Below are 27,542 nucleotides of genomic sequence, written 5' to 3' on the forward strand. Positions count from 1 at the left end.
ACGGTTCCTTCCCCTCATTGGCTACTGTGCCCTTAGCTTTTGATACCTCCTTGCTATTGGCCTAAGTGTTTGTCATTTCAGTTACTTGCCCTGCCCAACTCCGGAGGCGGGGCAGGCGCTTACACAATCCCAAAGATCATTGGCTGACAAAGATATCAGTCAGAGAGATAACGGCGCAGTGCGGGTGAATGGGGGCGTGGGTGGCGAAGCGGCTGGTGTGGCGAAGTGGCTGGCGTGCCAGGCAGCAGGCCTCCAAGTTCTAGGCCAAGTGTCTGAGAGTGAGACCTTTTGTGTGACCTGCTTTCATTTCCCCACTGCAGCTGCTATTCCCAGCGGCTACTTCACGCTGTCGAGTAAAAATGAAAATTCTCCCTTTACCGGAGGACCTGCTGTATTTCAGGGCTCTGAGCTCGGTGTCCTGGCTGCCTGGAGTGTGCCGGAACGGGAACCTCTTTAATTTCCCGCTCGTGCCAACGTCCCAGTTAAGCCGTAATGTTGTTCCCCAGCGCCCCAAGGGCAGGCCGCGAACACACCGTTTTCACATGGACACACCGATGTGTGCTCGGGCCCAGGCCCAGCTACAGTCCGGCTTTCGTGCGCTCTCCTTGTAAAAATGTTCGCAGTTCTAGGGTCGGTCCTCAGCAGGCGGTAGCCACACCAGCGTGGCTCTCAGTGTTTATTCCCACCCATTTCATCCTTCCCGCTAGCAGTACCAAAGCAATTGCTAATACAGCCCTAAATGCTGTATCTGTGTCTAAAGTTTGAAATGGAGAAAGGTCCGATTCTAGGTAACATCTGTTTATAATTTAAATGGTTTCCAATGGTGTGCTTTCAACACAACTAAAGGAGAATTGTGATGAACTGTTAGGTGATAACATTAAGTATGGGCCTTCCCAAGTGGCGCTAGTGGTACAAAGAACCCGCCTGTTAATGCAGGAGACTCAGGTTCGATCCCTGGGTGGGGAAGATCTCCTGGAGGAGGAAATGGCAACCCAGTCCAGTATTCTTGCTAGAAAACCCCATCAACAGCAGAGCCTAGCGGGCTACAGCCCTTAGGGTTGCAAAGAGTCAGACACGACTGAAGCGACTTAACACATCATTAAGTATAGTTTTTAATGATGTGATTGTTAACACAACTCAGAATTCAAAGAAGTGAGTGCCACTGTTAAATATATAACAACCCCCTTAAAGTCCCATCTGCTTCCTTATGTGAACAGGTTTCTCTGGGCTTATGTTTTACTGTAACAAAAAAATATTTATCCACTCACATGAACTGAGAGAAAAATTCCCTCTTTTAAGAGGTGTATGTCAATAAAATTTTAGTTTCTATAAAAATTTAAATAGAAGTATTTATGTTGTTTTGAAAAACCCAGTACTAATAAGTGTAACCCTTAAAGCCTTAGTAAGGTTAGAAACAATTACTTTTAAAAACTATATGTGTGTGTGTGTGTGTGTCACAAACACATATGATAAGGTTATCAATAATATACTTTCAAGCATGGTAATAAATTACATGTTGGGTAAACTTTGAATGAAATAGAGTGAAATTATGAGCAGAGAAAGGGCTTCCCTGGTGGCTTAGACTGTAAAGAGTCTTCCTGCAATGTGGGAGACACTGGTTCGATCCCTAGGTTGGGAAGATCCTCTGGAGGAGGGCATGGCAACCCACTCCAGTATTCTTGCCTGGAGAATCCCCACAGACAGAGGAGCCTGGAGGGCTACAGTCCATAGGGTCGCAAAGAGCCAGACATGACTAAGCGACAAAGCACAGCACACACATGAGCAGAGAAAAAGGAACAGTGTTAAAGAAGAACTTGTTTTCCCGTTTTTAAAATGAATGATACTGACTTCTGTGGGGGGCAGAGCAGAGCATGTGGGAATCTTAATTCCCCAACCAGGGATCGAACCCTCACCCCCTCATTGGAAGTGCAGAGCCTTAACTACTGGACTGCCAGGGAAGTCCCAATATTGGCTTCTGGAATCACTGCTATTTGGATCTAAATGGATCAATATAAATGCAACAGTTTATAAAGTGTCAATATTTACAACACACTGGCAATTATGTCGTTTGCAACTATTTAAAGTTATCATGGAGTACTTCAGATGTCAACTAAAAATGTATAAAGGAGAAATACATTTTCAAAATTCTTTTAGGGAAAAAGGACAGGACCTGTGACTTTTTGAACAACAACCCATTTCAGTGGAGTAGTTGGGTTGAAATTATGTCCTCCTTTTGATATATTTTTGCGAAATATTCTTTTTCTTAAAATCAAAGTATAATCTACACAAAGTGCACATATTCTTACAACCTGAAACACACTCATACAATCAGCACTTGGATCAGGAAACAGAAGAGTACCAGCACCCCAGAAGTTCCCCTCTTGCTTGGGTAAATTTCTTAGCGATTCTCTACTTCTGATCCTTCTCTCTCAAATGAGATAATAATACTGACCCCATAGGCTTGTTGCAAAGAGTCGACAATATCTGCAGGGCAGCCAGCACAATATCCCCTAACACAGAAGAGTGCTTTGGAAGTGTTAGCTCTTGTCATGATTCCCTGTGGCCATCATGCCAGTGTCTCTCTGCTTCCCTTCACCCCAGCCTGGCTAAGAGCCCCTTACTCCGGGGGCTCCAAGACCCGGTGGAGTCACCTTCAGGTCCCTAACACACAGCTCCTCGGAAGAAGATCACAACTGTCAGGATTATAGCCCCATCAAGGACCTGATGACCCTCAGACAAGTTACACACCCAGCCCAACGTGAAGTATGCAGACTTTATTAGCTCTGAGACCCTCTACTGCCCACTAGGTCCCAAAGGTCATCACAGAACCATCAAGGGCAGGGTGGCTGAGGGCTGGAGTTCTGGGCCCTGATGCGTCCACTGCAGAGGAGACTCCCATCTCTAGCTGGTTCACAGGCTCTCCGCAGGAGGTCTTGACCAACCCTGGGGGCTTGGCTGCATTGTGGGGGAGAGTTCTGAGGTGGGAGGTGACTGGACTCTGCACAGAGCCAGGCTCTCACACAGAAAAGATCAGAAACGTCTCCTTTCTTTCCTAAGCTCTCTGTCCTGGTAGCTACCTCCACGCCTGAGGCTCATCCACCCTCCACCAGCCCTGCTGTCTAAAGAGAGCCCTGGAGGAGACTGGGGGAAGTCACGAGCCTCTTCACCCGCACCATCCGGGGTCACCTGGATTGGCAGTTTGTAGCTACTCTAGGTGAAGGGCTAGTTTAGAGGCTGTCTGCCTCCCCCACATCCTTAACTATCACCTTACCCACATTCAGTTCCTTCATAGTGCTTTCTATTTTTAATCTTGGGGCACAGAGGCTCTAGCTCCTTGCAAACCCAGGATCTGAGCCATGTCTCTGGAACTCCAACTGCTTGGGCACAGAGCTGAGGTGTTCAGGGAGGGAGGGGAAGCGGGGCCCACAGACAAGCCCCTGTACCTCCAAGGGACACAGAGGGGAGACCAGGGGTGACGGGAGCCCCTCGGGCTGCTTCTGTTCCGAAGACAGTCTGTCCATTTCCATGGCAGAGGGGGGCATCCTAGAGGAAGAGTTCCTGAGCTCCGGCCTCCATTCATCCATGTCACCATAGCTGGGCATCTGGGGGGTCAAGAAAGAGGGGGGCAAGCAGGGTGGGGAGCCTCCCCAGGCCGTCCTGACTTCGGGGTTGGGAACCAGCAGGAGATGTATCCTGCTGCCCCAGCCCCTGGTGTGGAGTCCATTGTCACAGTCTGGGCTCTGCTGCCACCTGTCCAGGCTGCCTGTTGTGACTCAGACCATACGGGAGGACAGCAGAAGTCACAGCTGCTCTCAGGCCACAAAGGCCCTGGGCCAGATGACCACTGAGACCAAGGTAAGGGTGGGGGAAGCCATGCAGCCGCCGCCAGGCAAGCCCCTGGGGGTCCCCTCCACTGCTCACCTGTGCCGGGGGTGGGTCACCCCGGGGCAGCTGGGTTCCTGGACTCTGAGTCGCTGAGCTTGCAGGGAACAAGGCCAGGTCATTGGAGGCGGAGGCTCCCAAGACGTAGCCAGTGTGGTCCTGGGGAAGGGGCTGCCGAAGGAGCTTCAGGATGCGGCTGAGGTCTGAAGACATGCGGGACTCCAGCCTGCCAGGCAGACCCCACAGTCAGGGTCAGGGTCAGGGTTGGCAAGACCAGTTTAGGGCCTGAGGGCAGCCATCAGTTGTGTAGGCTGCAGGCTGTCCCTGCTGGATGAAGCCATTTCCCCGCTACAATCTACATGCGTGAATGCTAGGTCACTTTAGTCACATCCAACTCTTTGTGACCCCATGGACTGTAGCCTGCAAGGCTCCTCCGTCCATGGGATTTCCAGGCAAGAAGACTGGAGTGGGTTGCCATTTCCTTCTTCAGGGGAATCTTCCCAACCCAGGGACTGAATCCGGGTCTCCTGCATTGCAGGCAGACCAAACTCTTTAATGTCTGAGCCACCAGGGAATCCCCTACAATCTACAGCCTCCACCCAAATTCCCCTTAGTACATTCCTGACTCTGATAATCACAGTGATCAGGCAGCTGCACGCATCATTTAGTCCTCAGAGTGAAGTTTTTTTAGGGGGCAGGGTGGGTACCAAATTACTTAATTTGACGGAATGGTACTAAGGAAAGAACTTAAGTAGATGTTTCAGTACAACTTATAGAACAGGTGAAGGTAACCCAAACACGCCTGTACTGCCTTGGTAACCAGAGAACTCACCCCACCCCCACTCCACAGTTACAAAAAACCAGCCTAATGCTCAGCTCTCCTTATCACTGTTTATCAGAGGGTGCTTATGAAAGAGACATTCTACCCTCATCATGAAGCTTCAACACAGGTATTCTGGTTACCCCCACTTCACAAAAGGGTAAACCAAGGCTCAGAGTGGTTGTTACTTATACACAGTATTGCTGCTAAGTTACCAAGCCAGAATTTGAACCCAGGACTGTGTTGCCCCTAAGCCCTCACTCTGCCACACAGCCCTGACATCCACAGGCCACAACCCCTTTCCAAGGGCTCATGGTATTTTTTTTTTAAATATGTAAATATTTATTTATTCAGCTGCGCTGAGTCTTAGTTGTGGCATGCAGGATCTTTAGATGCGGCATGAGAACTCGTAGTTGCAGCATGTGGGATCTAGTTTCCTGACCAGGGATTGAACCCAGGCCCCCCCTATTGAGAGCATGGAGTCTTAGTCCCTGGACCACCAAGGAAATCCTGGGTCCACAGAATTTGTTTCAGCATGAAGTTACACACCCCTCTCCCCTCTTGGCATGTTCCAGGTTTGCTGGGACAAGTCATCCAAGAAATTGTCTTCAGTGAGAGGGCTGGGGAGGTCTGCAGCTAAAAGGGGCTGGCCATTCTCAAACCGTTGGGTTTCCCCTGTGGTTCAGTTGGTAAAGAATCCACCTGCAATGCGGAAGACCTGGGTTCGATCCCTGGGTTGGAAAGATCCCCTGGAGAAGGGAACAGCTACCACTCAGGTATTTTCTTGCCTGGGTCGCAGAGTCAGACACAACTGAGTGACTTTCACTTTCAGGTTTTCGCTTTCATTCTCAAACCCACGGGACACCCAGCGATGTCCCCGAGGCACCAGGAGGGGGCGCCCGTACCTAGCCTGCCCCAGGCCTGCCCTCTGTGGCTGCCCCATCCCTGCCCACAGGTCACCCACCTGTTCATCTGGGCCTGGAGCTGCTCTAGCCTGGAGCCTAGCTCCCGAGGCCAGCAGTCTGAGTCTCCCTGAGGGTTTGGGGGGCTCTGACTTGGCCTGGGGGGCACTTGCTGCAGCAACTCAGGCCAGAGGCCAGATGCGTCTGAGATGCTCAGGGAAGGGGCTGCACCTGCAGGGGGTGGAGAGGGAAGCTTGAGCCAAGGTCCAGCTGGTTCCGCAAGGTGGGCCTTCTCGAGCAGAGCCCGGGCCCCATTCCCTACCTGCTATGGGAACACGGAGTGGGAAGGAGTGGATCTTCTTCCCTGGATGTCCTGCCCCCATAAGAGGCCTGGCTTCTAGGACCCAAAAGGCTGTAGCCCTGGCAGTAGGGGTAGGGCCCCAGCCTGGGGGGGCTGACCGGGTGGGGATGTCCAGCCCCGGCCTCATTGTCCAGGGAGCTGCCGCCTAGCGGGGCCCATAGTACCTTGATGGGCCGGTATCCACCCCTGGGGGCAGCCCTCACTCAGGCTCCGAGGACCCGGGGGAGGGGCGCAGGGGCCTCCGGTGCTGAGCCTGGGGAGGTCTCTCCTAGGAGAGGCAGGATGGGGAGGACCTGCCAAGGGCCAGGAGGCTGGGCAGGGCTTTCGGGCCCGGGAGGGACAGACTCTGGCGGGGGCCGATTTTGCTCACCTGACTGGTTGTCACTGAGGAAGAAGCCCTGGTGGTCTTGACTGCCTGGAGCCTGTTGGGGTGATGACTGGAGACCACCGCCTGCCTTGTGGGGAACAAGAGCATCAAGTAATGGGGAACACAACCGGGACCGGGCCTCTCTCCCCTCCCCCACCCCCGTGGCAACTAGGTGAGGGTGGTTGCAGGCAGCTGGGCCCCCCCAGCGTGCTCCCAGCAGCTCCTCTCCAGCGTGGACTGGCAGAGGATGCCCAGGGGCTTAGGGCCGGGCAGACCCCAAGGAGTCCTGCGAGAGGCTGCCTTGAGCAGCAAGGTGGGGGTGGGAGAGGCAGGGGAGCTGTTCTCCTTCCATTTCCTCAGAACCCTGGGATCCGCAATGTGACAATTCCCCCTGAGGGGTGGAAGTCTGGAAGCCCCAATCCTTTCAGGGATGCCCTCATCCATGCCCTTGGCAACCTACCCCCCTGCTAATAGGACTTGGGGACACCCGGGGGCTGCAGATGTCCCAGGCCATGGACACCACAGCCCTCTTGCTCAAGTGTCCAGCCACTGCGCACTTGGGCCATTTGATGTCTCCTAGTAGCTGGGCACCCCCTCCCCCCTGCCCCACACCAAGGCAGAGTCCTCACAAGAGGCCTCCTAGACAGGCCAGGCAGGAAGAGGAGAGCCTGGGGAGGGGAGGACAGCATAGGGCAGGGTGGGGAGGGCCGTCTGGAGCAGGTAAGCCTGCCTCAGCTCCACCTCCAGACGCTGGGTGCGGGGTTGGGCCAGCGGAACCCTCCGCCTGAGGCCAGGGCTGGGGGCTCAGTGCCCGGGCCTCAGCCACTGTGGCCCCTGCCAGGTGCACCTGCCCCCTCCTTCCCACTAGCTGGTTCCTGACCCTCCCCGGCACACAGACCCTTCTGGGCACTTCCACTCTGTGCTGGCTGTCCCACACCTTGGCCACCCTGAGCTCCACAGATATTTGGTCTCACTGCACACCCTTGAGACTGCCTTGGTTCTTCACTATGGAGCTCTTGGGAGTTCCCTGGTGGCCTAGTGGTTAGGATTCTGGGCCCAGGGTCAATCCCTGATCAAGGAACCGAAATCCCACAAGCTGCTTGCTGAAGCCAAAAAAAAAAAAAAAAGAAAAAAGAAAACTATTTAGCTCTTTCTTCTTTTTTTTTCTTCTTCTTTTTGAGTTATTATAATCTCCTCCACTGAGTGATAAATTTGAGAGGAGAGATTGCTCTATCACTGCTTACACCTCTGTGATCTGGACTGTGAGCTCGTGGATGGCAGACACTGCTGCCCGCCCCCACTGCCCCCCTTGCAGCTTGGAAGGATGTGGTGGGAAAAGCCTGAGCTATGGAGATGCACAAACTTGAGTCCCATTTTGGCTGCACCACTGAATATATGATTTACTGTGTGACTGTGTGGCTTTAGACATTTGTCTGCTAGGACCCTCAGTTTCCCCATCTGCAAAATGGGGATAATAACACCACCTGCAGGAAGACTAAATGAAATCATGTAGAAGGAGCCCAGTGCTTACCACATAGTTGGTGCTCCGTAATTGGTAGCTATCTTCATACTTAGCATTATGTTGGCCATGGGAGGCACAGAAGTGATTATGACAAAGGATGAAGAGGGGGGGTTGAAAAGAAGGGAAGCGGTCAGACGGGTCCTCTCCAGCCAAGCAGGCCAAGCGCTCAGCAGGCTGACTGGCCATGGCCCATTACAGGCTGGCCGAGGGCCACCCCCGACCCGGCCCACCCAGCCCAGACTCACGTCCCGCAGGTTGAAGGTGACTTCCAGCTTACTCCAGAAGCTGTCTGCGAAGGCAGGGTACATGTCCAGCACCTCCAGCAGGTCTGCCCGCTGGATCTTGTGCAGGTCACAGTAGGTCAGGGCCCGTACATCTGCGCTGGACTTGCCCGGCCGGGCATGGAGGCTAACGGGCTCTCCAAAGATGTCATTCTTTCCTGCCAGCCAGAGGGGCGGGGGAATCTCCAGGGCCTGGCTCTCTGCTCTCTTCTGAGGAGCCTCCCTGAGGACCTCTTAACCTTGATCTTGCCCAGCTTCAGGGTTCCTGCCAGGCAGGGGCCTGGAACAAGGCTGGACATGCTGGCTGAGGGCAGGGAGTGTGCAGAGACCCCTGCCACCCCAACCTGTGGGTCCCCTTGCTATCTCCAGGATCCTTGAGACCACCTTCTACCAGAATCTCCTTCCTGTTTCCCACTTGCTTGGGAACTGCCCCTATACTCCTACCCAGGGAACAGCAGACAGAAGAGACACCAAAGTCTCCCTGCCCAACCTCTTCCTCTCTGGCTGGCCACAGAGCTGCAGAGTGGCGGGGACCAGGGGTCAGAAGCACCCAGCTCCCTGGGACAGCACCTCAGGCTTCTCTCTCTTCGGTTCCCACTCCCACTGTGGGGCCAAGTGACCAGCATGGCCCTCTCTGCACCGCAGTGTCCCCATTTCTAAAATGGCCATAACCATATCTGCCCTGGCCGCCCCTACCCCGGGTGGTCCAGAGGAGCAAAGGTGATGCTAGAGGAAGTGCCTCGAAGAGCAAGAGGCACCAGACAGATAGATGCAAGGTGTTAGGATGGACGATGTCACAGGGTGGACCTGGGCTGGATACAGGGACAAGTGGTGAGGGTGCTGGGCCGTTCTGGTGCCAGGCACTGTGCTAGCCACAGGATAAAAACATGACTAGGGTTCTGTCCCACCCACAAGGAGCGCCCCCAAATCCCCGACAGACAGATTACAGAATGATCTCTAGAGCTTCAGAACAAGTAGGCGCCAAGAGCAATGGGACAACAGAAGAGGGAGGGGTTCATTCCACCAGGACTGGTTGGAGGCAGGGAGGGGTCTCACAGAGCTACTGGAGGGGAGGGTGGGCTGTGAGAGTCTAGGAGGACTGGTCTTCCAGGAAAAAGGCAATCGGATGGAGGAAGCAGGCTGTGATCTGTGCAGCACAGTCAGGGTTCGGGGCAGAGAACCCAGGGCCAGAGTGCCACAGACCATGATTATCATGGCCACTTCCCACAGGAAAGTCCAGCCCCCAGCCTGGCCATTCTGCACAAGGAGTGCTAAGTGTTTGCTCAATGATGGATGAAGGCCAGGACATGGGCCCCCAGGAGAACAGGATAAAAGGTCTTTTACCGAGGAGGGGACTGAGGAGGCTCAGAGAAGGGAGGGACTCTCCAGGGTCACATATGAAACCCAGCAGCTAGAAATCTGGGCAACATTATAAAGTGATGGTTTTCCAGTACATGAAGGATTATGACCTAATGTCCATTTCTTCTCAGGACAAAATGAGAGTTCATGTCTCTAACTGAAACTTAAATTGGACTGGCTTCTTAATTATTAATAATAATTATATCTCTTCCACCTGGATGGCACTTCTAAACTTGGCTGGGAATGAGGGACGGGCTCACAGAGGAGCTGAGCTTGAGTTCAGCATTGAAGGATGCCTGGGGCCTGCCGGGACGGGCGCGAGGCAGGTGCTCTGAACGGAGTGGCATGTGCAGAGGCACAGGGGTGGGACAGATGGGCAGGGGTAGAGAACTAAGCAGTTTGATGGCTGGAGCATGAACCACCAGGGGGACGGTGGCAGGACCTAGGGGTGGCCAGAATGTGGAGGGCCGTGCACAGGGGTTGACATTTGTCCCATGGGTCATGAAGAACCACGAAAGGATTTTGAGCAGAAGACTGCGCCCAGATGTGAATTTCAGGTCACTGGCAGGTGGAAGATGGAGTCTGGGGTACACTAGATTCAGGCTGCAGGAAAGGAGCTCCTGACACCTGCCCATGAAGGACATACTAAGGACTGGGCCCAGGCAGGGACAAGAAGACAGGTATGGGACAGAGAGATCTCAATGCAGGGAACAGACAGGGTTCTGTGGCTGCCTGGATGGTGGGGGTGGGCCAGGAAAGGAGGAGGGTACTTCCCTGGCTGACTCCCAGGTCTCTGGCCCGGGCAGTGGGAGGTTCACAGTGACGGGGATGCCCATGGAGCTGCCTTTGAGGGAAGATGATGATTTCAGATTGAGATAAACTGTTTGGTCTGCCTATGGAATGTAACGATGGCCATATCTGGAGACAAATGGAATTTTCCTCTCTATGGAGAGACTGGGGCCAGGACAGAGCTCTGGGGGTCCTTGTGGCATAGGTGAGGCTGAGATCATGAGAGCAAGGAGCTGGCCCAGGTGAGGATGTAGTGGAAGAAGAGAGCGAGGGCAGGCTGGAGGGAGAGGACTGGGTGGAGGAGAGCCTGGCCAGAGGAACCAGGGGATGGGGAGGCTGACGGACTTGGGGTGCAGGGGGGAGGCGTGGAAGATGAGTGACCTGCCCAAGGTGAGCGGCAGAGGCTATGTGGGCCCCCAGTCTCTCCCCTGTCCAGAGCTCCTTATCCTTCCTCCGAAGTCCAGCTATCCCTGCAGCTGCAGGGACCACCCCGCCTCCACCCGAGACAAGTCCTTGACTTCTCACCCCAAGCTTCCTAAGGGCAGGAGAAAGTCGCAGCCTGCCTGGACTTCCCCCGCCCTGGAATCCCTTCTTGTCCACCTACCAGACCTCTCTGAGCCTCAACTTGCCTATCACGAAAATGGGGCCTGTGGCCGGGGTTGGTGTGAAGGATTCCGTGAGCTGGGCGTCAAGCACCCCCGTGGCCCATGCTCAGCACGTGGCAGGTGCCATCAGCGTCCCAGGTAACAGCCTGGTCCAGACAGGACACTTCCCCCACCCCACCCACCACCAGCCCGGCCCTCCCCGCCCGACCCACCGAGGATGGCCACCACCACATCATCGCGCAGGATCTCGATGGAGCCGCGGGAGATGAAGTAGAGCGTGGAGAGCACGTCGCCGAGGTGCACCAGCGTGTCCCCGGGCGGCGCATGCGTCGTCTTGAACTTGACAGCCAGCGCGCGCAGGCAGCCCTTGCTGGCGCCATGGAAGGCGGGGCAGTGCTGCAAAAGCGCGCGATGCAGGTGCAGGCAGATGTCGGCCTGCAGGCACTCCGGGAAGCCCTTCAGCACCTGCGGGGCGGCAGGGGCGTCCAGCGGGGTGCGGCCAGGGCCGGGGGCTGGGGGAGCGGGAGGTAAGGAGGGTTCTGGGGACGCCCAGTGCCTGCGGGACCTTGGTCTCCCCCCACCGCCCTGCTCCGGGGGCATTCGCCAGAGCTGGGACTTGAGCGAGGTGGGCCGCCCCACCCGGGCCCGAGCGGCAGGGGCTCACCGCGTTCATGTCGATGCCATTGGTGTAGGACCAGGCGTGCTGGAAGTACTCCTCGAGGCGCTGCCGCAGCGGGTTGGGAATCTGGTGGAAGCGGATGAACTCCTTGACCCGCAGCATCTGCGTGTGATAGCGCGCCGTGCCCGAGTACAGGCGCTGGATGATGGCCGACACGTTGCCGAAAATGCTGGCGTACATGAGGGCTGGGGCAGGGCGGCGGGATGCGGGGCTGAGCTCCAGAGCATCTCCGCCAGGTCACAACACCACCCCAAGGCCTGCTCCAGCGTCCCCCACCCTGGGATCCCCCTGCCAGGGACCCCTCTGTCCAGGGCAAAGTCAGAAGTGTCCAGGACGGTGCCAGGGTGTCTGGGGCGGGGGGTGGGGGTGGGGGGTGGATCAAAGACCCCTGGGTTTTCTGCCCTCCTCCTTCCACCCTGTGCCTCTTGGCAGCTTCCGGGGCCCCATAGGCTAAACTTCTGAGAAGAAAGAACTAGGGCAATGGGTTTTTTTTAGTTCAGATTTGTTTTCTCTTTCAAGTTGTAAAAATGTTATAAAGGGAAAACTCTTGGTCTCTTGTTTTCACCCTTTTCCCCCCGTTGTTTTTGTTTTTCTGGGCTTTCACATCTCTAAATACTCTGAACATGACAACTTAATCTAGGTGTAACATTCCACACTGCCTCTCCTGTTCCTAGGCCGCGTGTCTTGAAAGGCAGGAAGCAGGATGTGAGGCTTGACAGTACATAGCCCTGGGAGCTGGTTCTCTGGGAGTCTGTCCCCTGGGCTGGAATTGGGTCTCTCTGTAACCCCTGGCAAGTTAGGACATTCAATTTCTTGGTCTATAAACAGCTCATACTATGGCTGTCATGGAGTAGTGATGAGAACAAAACAGGGACCTCTGATCGGGACTTAGAAAAGTGCCTGACAGGGACTTCCCTGATGGTCCAGGGGCTAAGACTCCATGCTCCTAAAGCAGGGGTCCCCGGTTCAATTCCTAGTCAGGGAACTAGATCCCACATACTGCAACTAAGAGTTCACATGCCTCAACTAAAGATCCTGCATGCTGCAACTAAGACTCAGCACAGCCAAATAAACATATATTGAAAAGAAAAGTGCCTGGCAAGAACTTCATAGATGTGGACCTGTGCTAAGAAGGGCCCTGGGTTTTGGTTTAGTGCTCTGCTCTTGCTGTCTTGAAATACTTAATAATATTTTAAACAAAGGGCTCCACACTTTCATTTTGCACGAGGCCCTGAAAAAGAGGCAGTTGGCCCTGATCCCTGGTATATATTGAGGGCCACAGATTCTGTATATAGTTAGTGTGAAAGTGTTAGTCACTCAGTCGTATCCAATTCTGTGTGACCCCATAGACTGTAGCTCGCCAGGCTCCTCTGTCCATAGGATTCTCCAGGCAAGAATACTGGAGTGGGTTGCCATTTCCTTCTCCATTTCCTTCTGCCCAACCCAGGGATCGAACCTGGGTCTCCTGCATTGCGGGCAGATTCCGTCTGAGCCACCACGGAAGCCCACAGTTAGTGTACACACATGCAAAAATTCATTGTGCTGCAAACTTAGGACCTGCCAATCACAGAAATTGTTACTGTGTTATATCTCATTACAAAACTCAACCTGGAATTGGTGGGTAAGGCCCCGGACACTCACAGCCAATGAGCATGACACAGATGGAGAAGACCTTTTCAGAGTTGGTGTTGGGGGAGACGTTGCCAAAGCCCACGCTGGTGAGGCTGCTGAAGGTGAAGTACAGGGCGGTGACGTACTTGTCCTGCACCGAGGGGCCCGAGGCTGGGTCGCTGCCGTTGTAGCGCTTGCCGAGCTGCGCGCCCAGGCTGTCCAACCAGCCGATCTTAGGCTCCAGGTAGGGCCGCTCCACGTTGCCGATAGCATACCAGATGCAGGCCAGCCAGTGCGCGATGAGCGCAAAGGTGCACATGAGCAGGAAGAGCACGGCCGCCCCGTACTCAGAGTAGCGGTCCAGCTTCCGAGCCACACGCACCAGCCGTAGCAGCCGCGCTGTCTTCAGCAGTCCGATCAAGGTTGTGGTCTGGAGAGGCAGGGAGGGGGCCCCAGGGCTGGGGTCAGCCCTTGAGAGATTGCGCGTAGGACCACATTTATTCCCTTGCGGGTGTGGTCACATAGTCATTCAACAAACACTTATGGAAAGCCTGCTTTGGGCCAGGCTCTCGGCAGTGGGACCCCATGCAGGACCTTAAGGAGCTCTCAGCCTAAAGCTCAAAATAGCTTTATGGTTTGCCAGGACAGAAGTTGAAGGGGAGCACAGAGGAAGGGGAGGAAAAGTCTGCAGTGACAGGGCAGGGAAGGCTTCCTAGAGGAGGTGACACAGGAGCTGAGTCTTGAAAGATGAAGCTGGGTCTTCAGACAGGAGGGAGAGGGAAAGGGTATTCCAGGCACAGGGAGCAATATGAGCAAAGGCATGGCCGTGAAATGGCACAGTCCACCTGGGGAACCAAAGGTAGTGCTGCAGGTGGGAGCACAGAGGAATGAGCCTGGAAGGTGGGCAGGGGCTGCTGCTGCGGCCACAGGCTCCTCAAAGAGCTTGGCTTTTATCCCAAGCTGCTGGGGAGAACTGAAAGCTCTGAAGACTGGATTGAATGAGGGTCAGGTCAGATAAGTGATCTGAAACTTGCTCTGGCTCCTGTGTGCAGGGGCTGAGGCTGGCAGGTGTGGGGCTGGGGCAGAGGCGGTGGGAAGGCCACTCCGTGTCCAGGGAGGGCCAGTGCAGGTGGAAAGGGTGGGGAGAGGACTTGGGGATAGATTTGCTGGAAGTGGGTGGGTGGGCATGGGAGCACGCAGTCACGATGGACACTCCGTGCTGGACAGGTTAGGTGACTGGTGTGTGACTGGAACACAGGAGGTAAGCTATTTGAGTGGAAAGCTGACTCCAAGGGACTCCCCTGGCGGCCCTGTGATTAAGAATCCACAGTGCAATTCAGGGGACACGGGTTCCATCCTGGTCAGAGAACTAAGGTCCCACATGTTGTGGAGAAACTAAGCCTTCGAGCCACAACTCCTATGCCTAAGAGCCCCAACGAGACAGTCGGTGAGAGTCCGCACTCCACAGCGAAAGATCTCGCATGATGCAATGACGGTCCCGCAGGTGGCAATTAAGACGCGACAGCCAAATAAATAAATGAATGAGTGAATGAATAAATAAATATTAAAACAACAGCAACAAAAAAGCTGATCCCAAGGAGATGGGGCGAAAGGACAGAGTGGGACTAGAAGCTACGAGAACAGCATGAAAATGCCCTCCCGTCAGCTGTGAGAAGCAGAGTGGGTGGAGTGGTGGGGCTGGGGCTGAGGAGGCAGTCAGGCTGCCCTGAGAGGCAGCCTGTGAATTTCCAGGGTAACTGTGGTTTAGAAATCAGCAGGACGGTTGGGCCGCATGGGCGTGCCCGTCCCAGAAGGGGCAGGGTTCGGGAACAGAGAGAGGGCATCCAGACCTACGGGAAGCCCCAGCTACTCCTTCTCCAGGGCTGGGAGGTGACAGATGTCTGAGGCCCCTCCTTCCCACCACCACCTGCTTCGGCAAAGGTGCCCCATGCCAAGTACTCCCCATACCCAGGGCCGGGGCACAGGGGACCGCGGCGGGGGCCAGCCTGGACGGGGCTCGCTCACCTCGTCGGAGCCAGTGCGAAAGATGAGCAGGTCGAAGGGGATGGCGGCTACCATGTCGATGAGGAACCAGCCCTTGAAGTAGTGGACGGCGATGCGGCGGGGGTGGCTGACCACCTCGTCGTTGGTGTTGACGTAGGTGGTGCGGAAGTTGATGATGATGTCCACCACAAACATGATGTCCACGATGAGGTCCACCACAGTGAGCGGGCTGCAGGTGTAGCCACAGTCCCCGCGCTGAGACTCGTCCTGGTCGCTGAGCAGGAAGGCGGCCGAGTAGGGCGTGAAGACGGCCGTGTAGATGACCAGCAGCAGGATAAGCCAGTCCCACACGGCCTTGAAGGGGCTGTAGTGCAGGAGGGTGCCCCGGTGGATGCGAGGGGCCTGCAGCTTGTACTCCGGCAGCACGTCCGCTCCCAGGGACAGGACCTGGGGGTGGGGACCGGGCGGAGGTCAGCCGGGTGGCCCCTGCCGGGGAGATGGCTCTGGGAGGGGTGGAGATGCAGGGATGAGGCCGAGGAAGGGAGATGTGGGAAAGGGTGGGTGGCAGGGCGGTGCAGGGGAGAGGGGATGAGGCAAAGATGGGGGTGTGGCCCGTAGGACACGGACACGTAGTTCATAAGAGGACAGGAGTGCTGGGAGGACTTGACGAGAGGAGGTGGGCTCCAGAGGAGGGGGGCAGCTCTAATAGTGACCCCATGTTTGAACTCCCCCATAAACAGGCCAGCCTGGAGTAGGTGAAGACAGGATTGGGGGAGGGGAGAGGGGAGGGCCAGGTTCAGGCCAATTGAGGGGGTGACTAGTCTGTCTGGTGGGTTTGGGAAGTTTCCAGTGGTCAGGTTTCCCATGGGAACAAGTCACCTCCAAAGTAGCCTCTTCATTCCTGAGAGCCCTCTGGGGCCTGGACCAGTGAGGGCCCAGCCTGGGGCCAACTCTCAGAGCCTTCCACAGAAGGAATCAAATTTTGGGGGTGTATAGTTAATCTGGACCCTTGATGGGTCTGGATACTGGTGGCCTTGACTACTTTGCACATGTCCAAGGAGGGGTTGATCATTACATTCTGAACCCCCTCTGCTCTGCCCCTCAGAACCCCACCTCTGAGACTTCGGCCAACATACAATCACCAGGACCCAGCCTAACATGCCCAAGCTCTGCCCAGCTGCTCAACACAAGAGACAGCTGGGAGCAGAAGGCTTGCCTTTTGTAGCCAGACCTCCCAGGTTGATCTCAGGTCTGACATTGCTGTCTGTTTGTCTTGGGACAGGTTTTGTAACTTCTATGAGCCTCAGTTCCCTCACTGGCAGAAGGGGACAACAAAGGACCACAAACACCACGGGGCTGTTGGCTGTACCAAGTAAATGAGCTGGTGCATCATTTTTTTTTTTTTTGGTAGCACCACGCGTCATGTGGGATCTTAGTTCCCTGACCAGGGATGGAACCTGTGTCCCCTGCCTTGGAAGCTCGGAGTCTTAACCACTGGACTGTCAAGGAAGTCCCAAGCTAGTGCATCTTGATGGCACATGCCATTACACTCGATAATCACACCTCTCTGCTCATCCAGTGTCAGACACTGCCCTGACAAGAATGGGGCCTGAGAGGTGTCCCATGGATCATCATCCCAGCCCCTCCCTGACAGGATAGGGCCCTGCAGATGGTTCTGGTTTAAGAAAATCTGCGACATAAGGTTCTGGCCCTGCCAGCCAGATCCATTAGCAGATGGGATCACAGTAAGGAAGATCCACCCAAAGGCTGATTTCAACCACACGGTCCCCCATCTGCCATCCAGACCCCTGGGAGGGGCCACAGTGTCCTCACCCTGCAGGGACCTCCTGCTCAGCCTTGGCCTCAGCTCCTGTTTGACCTCCCTGGGAAGTTTCCTCTGACCCTGCACAGACCTGACCCAGGTTTTTTTTAATTTTCTCCCACCTCCTTGTAAACGCCCTGACAGCACAGTTATCTCCACTGACTCACAGCAGCAGCTCCCTCGTCCGGCATGCCCCTCTCTGTGTCCACGTGGGGGCTCAACTAAGGGGAGCTGAATGAGCATTGAACTTGTGTCGTCATGACGACATCTACCCCTGGCTGCTCAAGACCAACCAGGCAGAAACAGCAGAACACGCAGAGAGGGAGGGAGGCGGTCAGAACTCAGAGGGCGGGGTCAGAAGAAGTGTCCCCGTCCTAGGGGCTTCTAGTCGGGGTGCCACCGCCCCCACCACAGATCTCCGGAGTCTCCCACCGCCTCCTGGGCCAGCACCCGGGGCCTTCCCAGTGACTCCAGAGCTGTCAGGACGTGGGAGCCCAGGTATGGGCTCATGGCCCTCTAGGCCCTTTGAGTTCTGGTTGAGGCCCGTGTGACTTCCCTGCTCTGGGCCATGCCAGCCCCTCCCCTGAGCTCTGGCAGGCTCCTCCCCTCCTTAGGGGCAACATGGGGTGGGTTAGTAAAGCCAAAAGGGGCTGGGGTAGGGGGCAGGACAAGCTGGGTGGGGGCAGGGACCACACACAACTCTCCAGCCTGACACCCCGTCACCAACCTGAGGGTCCCAGGCGCACAGCTAGGTGGGCTTCCCAGGTCACTGGCCCCCCGCACCCCGCCTGATGTCTAACGGCCCAGCCCTACAGCCTGGGGTCTTTTCTGCCCCAGGACTCTTGCACTTGGTGAGTGGCTGAGTCACAAGGAGTTTCCAGCCCACCTGCTCCAGCACAGAGGGTGCTTCAGGTGAAAGGGTGAGGGAGGCAAAGAGTTGCTCCATCCCCTCAGGGAACAAAGTCCCAGGGGAGCTGGAGGAGGCCCCTGATCTTGCTCTGCACCCCCTTGCTCAGTCCTGGCCTAGGCACCTCTCAGCGTCTCCTAGGGCCAGCGCCCTCAATGTCAAATGAGTCCTCAGAGACCATGTGGTCCAAATCATTCCTCCAGATGGGACCCTGGGGTCCAGACAAGGCACAGGTCTCTTGCCCAAGATCACATAGCAGGCAATGGCAGGGCCCCTGAACCTTGGGCAGTGTTCTCTGCACTTCCGTCTGGAGAGGTCAGCTGGGGACTGGGGCATTAGGCTCCAGGAGGAGGGACAGTGTGGTCAGCTGGAACAGAGGACCCAGGGCAGTTTGCCCTGGGCTGGCCAAGGAGGGGCTGAGGGCTTTCTGGCTGTTCCCCAGGGACCCGCGCCAAGTGAGCTGAAGATGCCAGGCTTCCCACCCCCCACCCTGCTGCATGGACTGCGGAAGCATCCTGTCCTAGGGGCTGGCTGCGACCTCAAAGGCTAGGGGCGGGAGCAGGGCTGGGGCTCCCCACCCTCTTCCCAGTATGCCCTTGATACCTCCTCTCTCTGCTTCTCCTTCTCTGGGACTGGCAGAGCCTTGGGCGGGCCCCAAGGTGTCCTGCAGGTTCCCCCTCCCGGGTCCTCCAGGCCTAGGATATGGCATTGCTGACCCACCCACCCCTGGCTCCAGGAGCTGGGAGTCAGGGTGGGAATCTCAGGGTGGGCCTTCAGGTCTAAGGAATCAGACTCTAGCAGGACAAGAGGCTTGGAGCTCAGACCAGACACCAGGGCTGGGCAGGCCGGCTCCCTCTGCTCCCCCAGCCCGGGAGGAGTCCGGAGCCTGGGCCTGAGAAGGGACTGTGGGGCCCAGCACGGCCCCGCCCACCCTGGCCTGCAGGCCGCACCTGGGTGACCTTCTCGGTGACATTCTGGGTCCGCTCCACCACCTTGTGGGGCGCGATGATCTCAATCTCCGTGGTGGAGCCCGAGCGGTGCTTCTCCAGGTTGAACTCCACAAAGTTGAGTGTGAACTGCGGGATCTGGCTGATGGTCCTGTACTTGACCCTGCCCGCCCCACGTCCCTGCGCCCCCGGCCTGCCATGAGAGCCGTCTGAAACCAAGGCCGGGGTCAGAGCAGTCAGGGCTGGGGACCCGATGCGACACCTGATGCTGCCGCCCACAAACGCCACCTGCCCCCCTCCCCGCTCCCTCACCACCCCTCCCCTTGCCCCGCCCCTCCACCTGCCCCTCCCCACGCCCCTCCCACGCCCCGCCCCCTGCTCCCGCCCCTCCCCCCACCTGCTCCCCTCCCCCCCATCTGTTCCCCTCCTCACCAGAGCCCAGAAAGCTCTGTCGCAGCAGGCGCTGGGACAGGCTGCGGCTCCCCCGCTTGGCCAGGAGCTGCGCCAGGTCCTCGAAGTTGAGGATGAACATGATGACCGCCCCGTCCTCGTTCTTCACGGGCACCACATCCACCAGGCAGCGGAAGCAGGAGGCTGCAAACACCGTGGGAAGGGAGGATGGGATGTCACCGGAGGGGTCCTCTCCTGCAGGAACCTGGCCTGGGGAAGCTAGGCAGGGGGTTGGGTTAAGGTCAAGTTGAGAGCAGCCGTGGGTGGGGGAGGAGACCCACAGAGTGACCAGAGCTGTTGGTGACACTGCCCAGCAGCGCCCCACCCACAGAGCCGAGGTGGAGAAAGCCGCTAAGCTCCTCATTAGGAGATAATGCAGCCTCGGGCCCAAGTCCACACTCGGCCCTCAGCTCGGGGCTTAACCTTGAGGTTTGCTTCTGCTGTAATTAAAGCTGAGCAGATGGGGGTGGATTAAGTGGGGAGGGGAGGTCGAGTCTCCTACCCCCATGTAGCTCTGGCTGGCCCTGGGTTCAGCTCCTGTATTCCTGTTCCCCAAAGATGTCCTGCTCCCCTGATGCTGGAGGGAACTCACTGAGAGCACACCCAGAGCTGGGCACTGAGCCTGCTGGCACTTTAGGCCTTAAGCTCCATGGTGGTGCACGGCGGAGCCCTGGAGGGCATCCTCGGACCCCTGTTCTGCAGGGCCTGGGCTTCTGAGAAACTGACCTGCCGGAACTGGCTGGGCCATGCATCAGGGAGGGCTGGGGCCATGGAGCGGGGAGCCCTGCGCTCTCATACACAACGGAGGGATGGGGACTTGTCTGGGCCAAGGACACTGGAGGGCCAGGCTGCAGCTCCAGACCAGGAAGGGGCCTGTGGTCTCAAGGCAGAGGTGCTGGGACTAGGGGTGAGGCAGGTGGGGCTCTGGCCTGGGCGCTGCAGAGGGAGAGGGAGGTAGATGGCAGGGTGGGGGTGGGACAGGCTCCCCTGCCACTCGCCCAGCCACCGCAGGCTCCCCAGACCCAGCCATTGGCCCTTTTGTCCCTCTTTCTCTGCTCCAGGGTCTTGCTCCCTCTCCCATAGGTGAATGGAACAAAACAAGCTGAAATTGCCATGTTCCCTAGAGCCCAGGCAGCAGGCTGGGCGGACGCCTGTGAGCCCCGCTCCATGGTACCCGGTCATCCCAAGTCTCAGTTCAATGTTGATGGGTGTCAGGTCCAAGGATGCTAACTAAGGGCAGGGGACTTGGGTAAACATGACTAGCAGAAGGCAGATTTGTCTATCTTGTTTGCTGGAGGCCAGGACCTGTCCCAGGTGTTGTTTGTTAGCTGGGTGAATGAAAGAATGAGTGTAAATGTGAGTGGGTGGGAGGCTATTACTACTTTGGGGTCCATTAGAATCCCTCTTCCCCCATCACCCTCTGGTGCTCCCTTCCCTGGGCACCTTCTCACCCCCTCAGTGCTGGGGTGCAGCCGAGCTGTCCACATCCTCCCTCCCACCTTCCTCCCTGGAGCAAGAATCTCCCGGATCAGATTCCCGGACTCCCAAGCACCAGGCAGCCATCTGCCAGCTGCCGCGCTGGCCCCGGGGGAGACATCCACACCGAGGAGAGGCCGCCCGCTCGCCTCTGAGACCCACTCCTGGGCTCGTGAGGCTGTAAGCCTGCTTCCCAGACCAGAGCCTGGCACTTTCATCAGCCCAGGGCATGGCAAGGCCTGGGTGCTGGGACCCACCCAGGAAGCCTCCTTGGCCAGTGGCCTGAAACACCACCCGCAAGGCCATTCTCTCTTCTCACTCTCTCTGGCACTGCGGAAATCTGGCCTGGTGGGGAGCTGGCAGAGCTGGGCAGGGCTTCCAGGCTCTATGCTTCTGGGGGCTGCCAAGGCCCAGCCTGTACCCACTGATGCTATCTTTGGAAAACTGAAGCTGAGAGTGAACCAAAGACTAGCCCATCAGAGCAGTGAGGGCTGGAGGGCGGCTTCATGTAACACCCCCTACCCGACCTTCACACTCGCCGCCTGGGGATGATGGAGACAGGAGGATTCGGATGAGATCAGAGCATTCTTTTCCTGATCCCTAAGCTGTCTTGGGCTTTCCTGGTGGCTCAGACAGTAAAGAATCTGCCTGCGATGCGGGAGACCTAGGTTGGATGCCTGGGCTGGGAAGATCCCCTGGAGGAGGGCATGTCAACCTATTCTAGTATTCTTGCCTGGAGAATCCCCATGGACAGAGGAGCCTGGCGGGCTACAGTCCATGGGGTCGCAAAGAGTCGGACATGACTGAGCGACTAAGCACAGCACTCATGTCCTTGCTCACGAGTGAGTGGGTGTGGGTGACCAGAAGTGGATGAGTGTTTCACCCTAGGGGGTGCCTGGGAGTGGTAGTGTTCCTGTGCCCTCGCCCTGATCCTGGAGGGTGGTCGACAGGCTCTGCTCGCCCTCTCTTGCAGGGCTTCCTCTCGGGGCCACCTCTCTGACCCTGGACAGTGGTCTCGTCCCTCCCCTCAGACAGCGCACTGCTCTCGGCTCTTCTCTGCCTCTTAGATGCGCCCCTTCCTTCAGTTCCTCATAGTCCCGCCCCTCCCCGTGGAGGCTGTCTTGTTGTCTATCACCCCCATCTCTTTGCACCCGCATCCGGCCTGTGGTGAGCCCTCAGGGAAGAGCTGGTGCCACAAAGGCCGCCACTAGGAGTGCGGCTGCTCCACTCTGCCTCCCCGCCGGGTATCTCTGGCATTCATGGCTGAGTGTACAGGAGACACGGGGACCTCAGACCTCCGCCCATGTCCTTCCTCCTGAACTGGAGCTGAGGACTGGAGGAGCCCCAGGCTCCCTCGAGTCTGGCTTGGAGATTAAGGAACTCTCTGGTTTGGGGTCATCAGAGAAGACGATTCAGCCAAGGCAGGCAGGCAGGGCTGGGCCCCTCTGGCAGGTCCCCTGTGGGGGCAGTGGTAGGACTGTTCTCCAGGCCTCCCTCCAGACTCTCATTAGCTCAAGTCTTGTGGCCATCCCCAGGCTTCCTAGCTGTTAGGTTCTTAACTTTTCCTAGTGAAGGTAGATGGCAGCAGAGCCAGTTTCTCAGGGGTCTCTGAGCCCTGTCTCATGGGGTAATTTTTGTCAAATGCCCTGGCCTCTTTGAGCCCAGCTTAACACAGATGCACAATGTGGAGGTGTATGGCCACAGACTCTTTACTTGAACTTGGAGAACTGTCAGTGGTTTACCCCTTTAGAGGAGAAGAGGATTATAAATCAGCTAGAATTCTGTAGGGGGTGAGGGGGTGACTCCTCCTCTAATCAATGGAAGATGGGGGAGAGGAGGTATTGACCTGAGGAAGGAAAAAAATAACCATTAGGATGCCCTTCAGCAGAACTATAAGAGCCATGTGAATATGATAAAAACAAAACAAAAAAACAATCATGTGGTTAGAGTGGACCAGAAGGTGTACCTAAGTTATCTGAGCATCACATCTTTCTCTTAGGGGAGTGCTTGCCAGAAGGTTCCCCTTTCTGGGTTTCACACCAATTTCAGGCAGGTCCAAGGTGCTCAAGGTCTTGGACTATAATAGGTCAAGATGGGCTTCCCTGGTGGCTCAGATGGTAAAGAATCTGCCTGCAGTGTGGGAGACAGAAGCGCCTGGCAGGTTACAGTCCATGGGGTTGCAGAGAGTCATATACGACTGCGTGACTAAGCACAATGCACAGGTATGTGGCTAACTTTTCATTTTCACCCACAGAAAACCTCTAAGACTAGGTCTCTAGGGCTCCTTCTGACTGCTAGAAGACGCCAACAGAGTTCGGAAGATCTGAGGATCTCAGAGGGTCAAGGCTTGACCTTGACCTCGGCTCCCAGCCCAGACACAGGGTGTTGAGGAGACCCTAAGAGCCCTGAGCTGACATCACTAGGAATCTATGATCAGTTCTTACCCCTCTCAGGCCCAGGTAGGGCTCTGAGGTCAAGGAGAGGGACAGAGGGACCTGTTGTCCTCCGTCATTTCCTCCCGTCCCATCCTGTTCCCCTGGGACCCTTCTCACTCCTTTGACTGTCACCTCCTCTCTGCAATGATGTGAGGAGGTGAGGTCACAGCTTTTAAAAATATTCTGACTTTGTTAACCCTGTGAGTGCTCCCAAAGTAAGTCAGGTTCTTCCTAGTCCCCTAATCACTACCCTTGCATTCACATGGGTGGAGGCAGCAGGGGACAGCCAGAGGGACAGCCAGGACCTGCCCAAGAAGCACTTTAAACACCTTAAACACACACACATACACTCAGGTTTACACATACATTCATTGCCCACACACACACCAGGCCCCTGCAACCGGGACCGTCAGCCCCAGTCCAAAGGTGCCTGCCCTTTACCTGCACTCCAGGGGCCCTCATGCTTTCTTCCCCAGGGAGGGCCCTCTTCTCGGGCTTCCTTCCCCCAAAGTTCCGCCTCGGAACACAGAGGCTGTTGGGATTATTCAGACCAGATATATCTGAGGGAAGAATCCAGAGACTCGGGGTCCCAGCTAGGACCCACACAGTAGAATCCTGGCCAAGTTCTTTCTTTTTCTTTGGGCTCAGTTTCTTCATCTATGAAATGAGCGATTAATCTAAGCCAGTGGTTCCTAAACCTGACAGAACAGCTAAGCTGCCAGGGAGATTTTTCCAAATACACCTGTTTGGGCCTCACTTCACACACATTTCTGAGTCAGCCCCTCTCTAGGGAAGGTGTGTTTTGGAAAACAAGTTCCAGGTAATTCTGATGCAGAAGCAGGCTGAGGGGGCCACTGATCCAGGTGATTTCAAAGGGATTTTGGGGACCCTAGTTCCCACCCATCTCTTTCCTCCCCCCACAGACCCAGTGGAGACACTGAAGTACTAAGGGGAGGAGCTTGAAGGGCTCCAGAATTTCTTATCCTCAGCCCCCACCCTATGCTTCTGTTCTGTCTGCAGTAGCTTGGGCTGGCAGTAATATCCCAAACTGGACAAGCCTCCAGGGCCAGCACCAACTCCGGGTCCTGTCTCCCCAAGGAGCTGGGGTCCCTGAGACAGACCCACTCCTCTTTTCAAGCCAGCCGCCCCCATGCCTTGCCTGGCCCCAGAGGCCTTGAGGGGGTGACTCCTCCCCTAATCCCCAGAGCAGACGGAGATGAGGAAAGGTTAATTTCCGTCCCAGCTGCCTGACAGCTGGGGCTGACAGTGACAGAGTGGACAGCCAGGAGACCGGGGACACGGGGGAGGGACGATGGTGTGGGAGGCCCTGCATGGGGCCAGGACCAGTTGGTGGCTCAGCCTCGTCCCTGGCCCCTGAAAAGGACCTCGGAAGGCACTGCACCCAGGGTCCAGCACTTTCTCCATACAGCTGAGGAAACAGAGGCCCAGAGAGGAGACAAGATTCATCCAGGCCTTTTGGTCCCCGGGGTCGGTGCCCTTCCCATGACCGCTCTGCCTGGACAAGAGAGGGGCCAAGCCTGCCTCGCAGAATCTGTGGCCTGAGGGTGCCTCACCATCCTTGCGGTAGTAGAGTATGTCCACCTTGCACTCCTCGGCCCCCAGCAGGGCCTGCGCCAGGCGGGACATGGCACTGCGAGGGGTGTTGGGGCCTGTGAGGAAGTCGCAGGTGCACGGTCTCTGCATCACTTCCACTCGGGAGTAGCCGAAGAGTTCGCAGAAGCCGTCGTTGCAGTAAATGATGGCACAGTTCTCCATCTGAGCATTGGCGATCAGGAACTTACGACCTGGGGCGGGAGGTGGGAGCCCATGGCAACTAGGACCAGGCAGTAGGGAGGGAAAGATCATAGGGACTTGTGGGAGCAGTTGGCGTGTGTGTGCGCGGGGGGATTGGATCTGGATGCAGGCAGAGCCGTGATCAAAATGAAGGAAGGGGGAAGTCAGGTCTGGGGAGGGTGGGAAGACCAAGAAGGCCAGAGTCATGGGGGAAGGCCATGGGGCTCCTGGGAGTAATGAGGGGATGGTCAGGAGGGGGAAGCAGGACGGTGACCAGATAAATGGGGGAAGGGGAGTCAGGCCTGGGAATTGTAGGAAAACCAGCGCAGTAATGGGGTCAGTGAAGTGGGAGGGAGACCCAAGGCTTCCTGGAGCCGGGAAAGGGATCGGCAAGAGGGAGCAGGGGTGTGACCAGATGCGGCCCGGCCTGGGTGAGCTTCTAGAAAGACCAGAGTGGCTTGGTCAGGAGGTGAAACGGAGGGCGAAAAGGAAACCTCTGGAGGAAGTTGGGGGCGGGGTGGGGGAGTCAGGAGGGAAGCATGGCAGGGATACAAGGGGAGGTCAGGGCTTAGAACGGGCAGGAAAACAACTCAGGGGTGAAGCCGGGAGCTGCACTTTGCCCACCGTGCAGCGGAAAGGAGGGTGGCGTTGGAGCTAAAAGTAGGGGCTCGCTGGAGGAGAAAGTGTTTCCCGGACATTGAAGGGAAGGATATGCGTTCGGCATCAGACACCCCCCACCCTGCTCCATTCGAAGTTAGTAAAGGGTCCGGCCACTCCTGCCACCCAACCAGGGCTCCAGATCATGCCCCAACCCACCGCACACACTCACTCTGGCCCTCGAACTTCCGGATGATGGTGTCCAGGTAAGTGTTTTGGGGCGCGACGTGGCCCCTGCGGACCGGCATCTTTCGGCCGCGGCCTCTGCCCGGAGCCAGCAGCGCCCCGGCTCCCTGCTTCTCCGCCTGTCCTCTGGCTCAGCGGCGTCCGGCTTCGGTGGGCGCCGCCCCCGGGGAGGGCCGCAGGGCTTCGTGCCCCGCCCGCCCGCCTGCGTCTACCCCTCTGCTGCCCTCCCCGGCCCGCCGCTCGCCGCGCGTCCTTCCCTCCGGGGCCGCCCGGGAGCTGTCCGCGCCGCGGTGCTGAAAGGAGCCGCGCGGCAGCGGCGGCGGGGCGGGGTCCGCGGGGCGGGGGCAACTTTTCCGGGACTCAACGGGGCAGGGGCGGGGCCCTGACTCTTGGGGGCGGAGCTGGGCGGGAGTCCGGCGCCAGAAATCAATCCGGTAGGGCCTCTTTGAGGAGCTTCTGCTCCGTCCCAATGGACTGTGCCCTCGGCCCTCTCAGGCCCGCTTCAGGTACCAGGTGGCCAATCTGGACATTGCCAGGCCGTCTCTCTCAAGCAGGGGAGGAGAGGAGGAGCCGAAGGGGTTGTTAGAGGCCTCAAATGGTCTTCTGCTGAAGGTTTCTTTCCCGATCTGACCACTGGACTGGACTCGGGCAATGGTATGGATAGACCTTTTGCCCATCCTTACCAAGTGCCCTTGGACTGAATCCCAGTGTCCATGCAGAACTCCTAGTGGCAAGCCCATCCAGGACCTGGTACTGGCATTGTAATGCACAAGGAATATGCAATGAGGTGTTTTCTTTAGAGGCCTGAGAGCTCTTAGCACACAGATACTGCTTGGGAGAAGAACAGATTTAAAACCACATATTAGCAAGTGACACTGATAAAAGTGTCTGAGTACTGGTTGAAAATGAATACAATAGAATAAGCAGATGGCGATGGGGTGAGGTTTACTGAAAGAGCCTTCTTGGAGAGGAGTGGGAGAAGGAGACCACTGTTCACTGAGCATCTTGGTGAACTTGAAGCTTTGCAGAAGGTCCAACAGCCAGTTTGGAGCCAGCCTTGGAGGGCAAGCATTCAATAGGGCATGCACTTTAGGCAAAGGCTGATGATGGAATCAGTGCAAGGGGCTGAGCTGGGAGGTGGGAGAAAAAGAGAATGACAAAGACCCTCAGATGCCATTTTGAACATCTAGATTTAACTGATGGACAACCAAGTTGTTAAGTAGTTAGACAGGAAGGAAATATTCCAGTGAAAGAAACTTTACAATGGAGGTCCAAAGAAAGAAACTTTACAATGGCGGGTGGGGGAGGGAGGACGGACATGGAGGTTCAGTGAGAGTTTTGCTGGAGTCCAGGTGAGAGGCTTGGAGTCCTGGGCTGCGTGTGCCTTTGCCATGCAGAGCCACAATGCCTGATGGGGATCTCGTTGGCCACTGTGGCTGGGGGATGGGAGGGCTGCAAGTGTGGCCTCCTGGGGGGGGGGCAGAGTTGTCCTGGCTGGCCCCGTGTTGGGGGTGATAGGCTGGCTGTGGAGGAAAGGTGGGGCTGTTTCTCATGGGCTCAGGGCATGGGGTGCTGAGCTCTGAGGAGGGATTTGGGCAGTGGGACACTCATTCACTCACTCAAACATTTTCCAAATCCCCACTGTGTGCCATGGCCTGTGTGGTCTACAGATGTTTCACTGTGTGC

General features: G+C 56.7%; 1 protein-coding gene across 1 annotated transcript; it reads right to left on the bottom strand.

Moving 5' to 3' along the window:
- Positions 1 to 3,326: 3,326 nt before the first annotated feature.
- KCNH6 (potassium voltage-gated channel subfamily H member 6) lies at positions 3,327 to 25,918 on the bottom strand. The gene is made up of 13 exons (XM_065910102.1): positions 25,843 to 25,918; positions 24,794 to 25,024; positions 19,291 to 19,452; positions 18,862 to 19,067; positions 15,204 to 15,629; positions 13,209 to 13,608; positions 11,553 to 11,752; positions 11,101 to 11,353; positions 8,100 to 8,293; positions 6,336 to 6,420; positions 5,667 to 5,835; positions 3,922 to 4,108; positions 3,327 to 3,602 (listed from the first exon to the last, which is right to left on the bottom strand). The coding sequence occupies exons 1-13, from the start codon at positions 25,916 to 25,918 to the stop codon at positions 3,327 to 3,329; spliced, it is 2,865 nt and encodes a 954-aa protein (XP_065766174.1).
- Between the last annotated feature and the right edge of the window lie 1,624 nt (positions 25,919 to 27,542).

The sequence above is a fragment of the Muntiacus reevesi genome, chromosome 18, assembly GCF_963930625.1.
Source record: "Muntiacus reevesi chromosome 18, mMunRee1.1, whole genome shotgun sequence".
Lineage (NCBI taxonomy): Eukaryota > Metazoa > Chordata > Mammalia > Artiodactyla > Cervidae > Muntiacus > Muntiacus reevesi.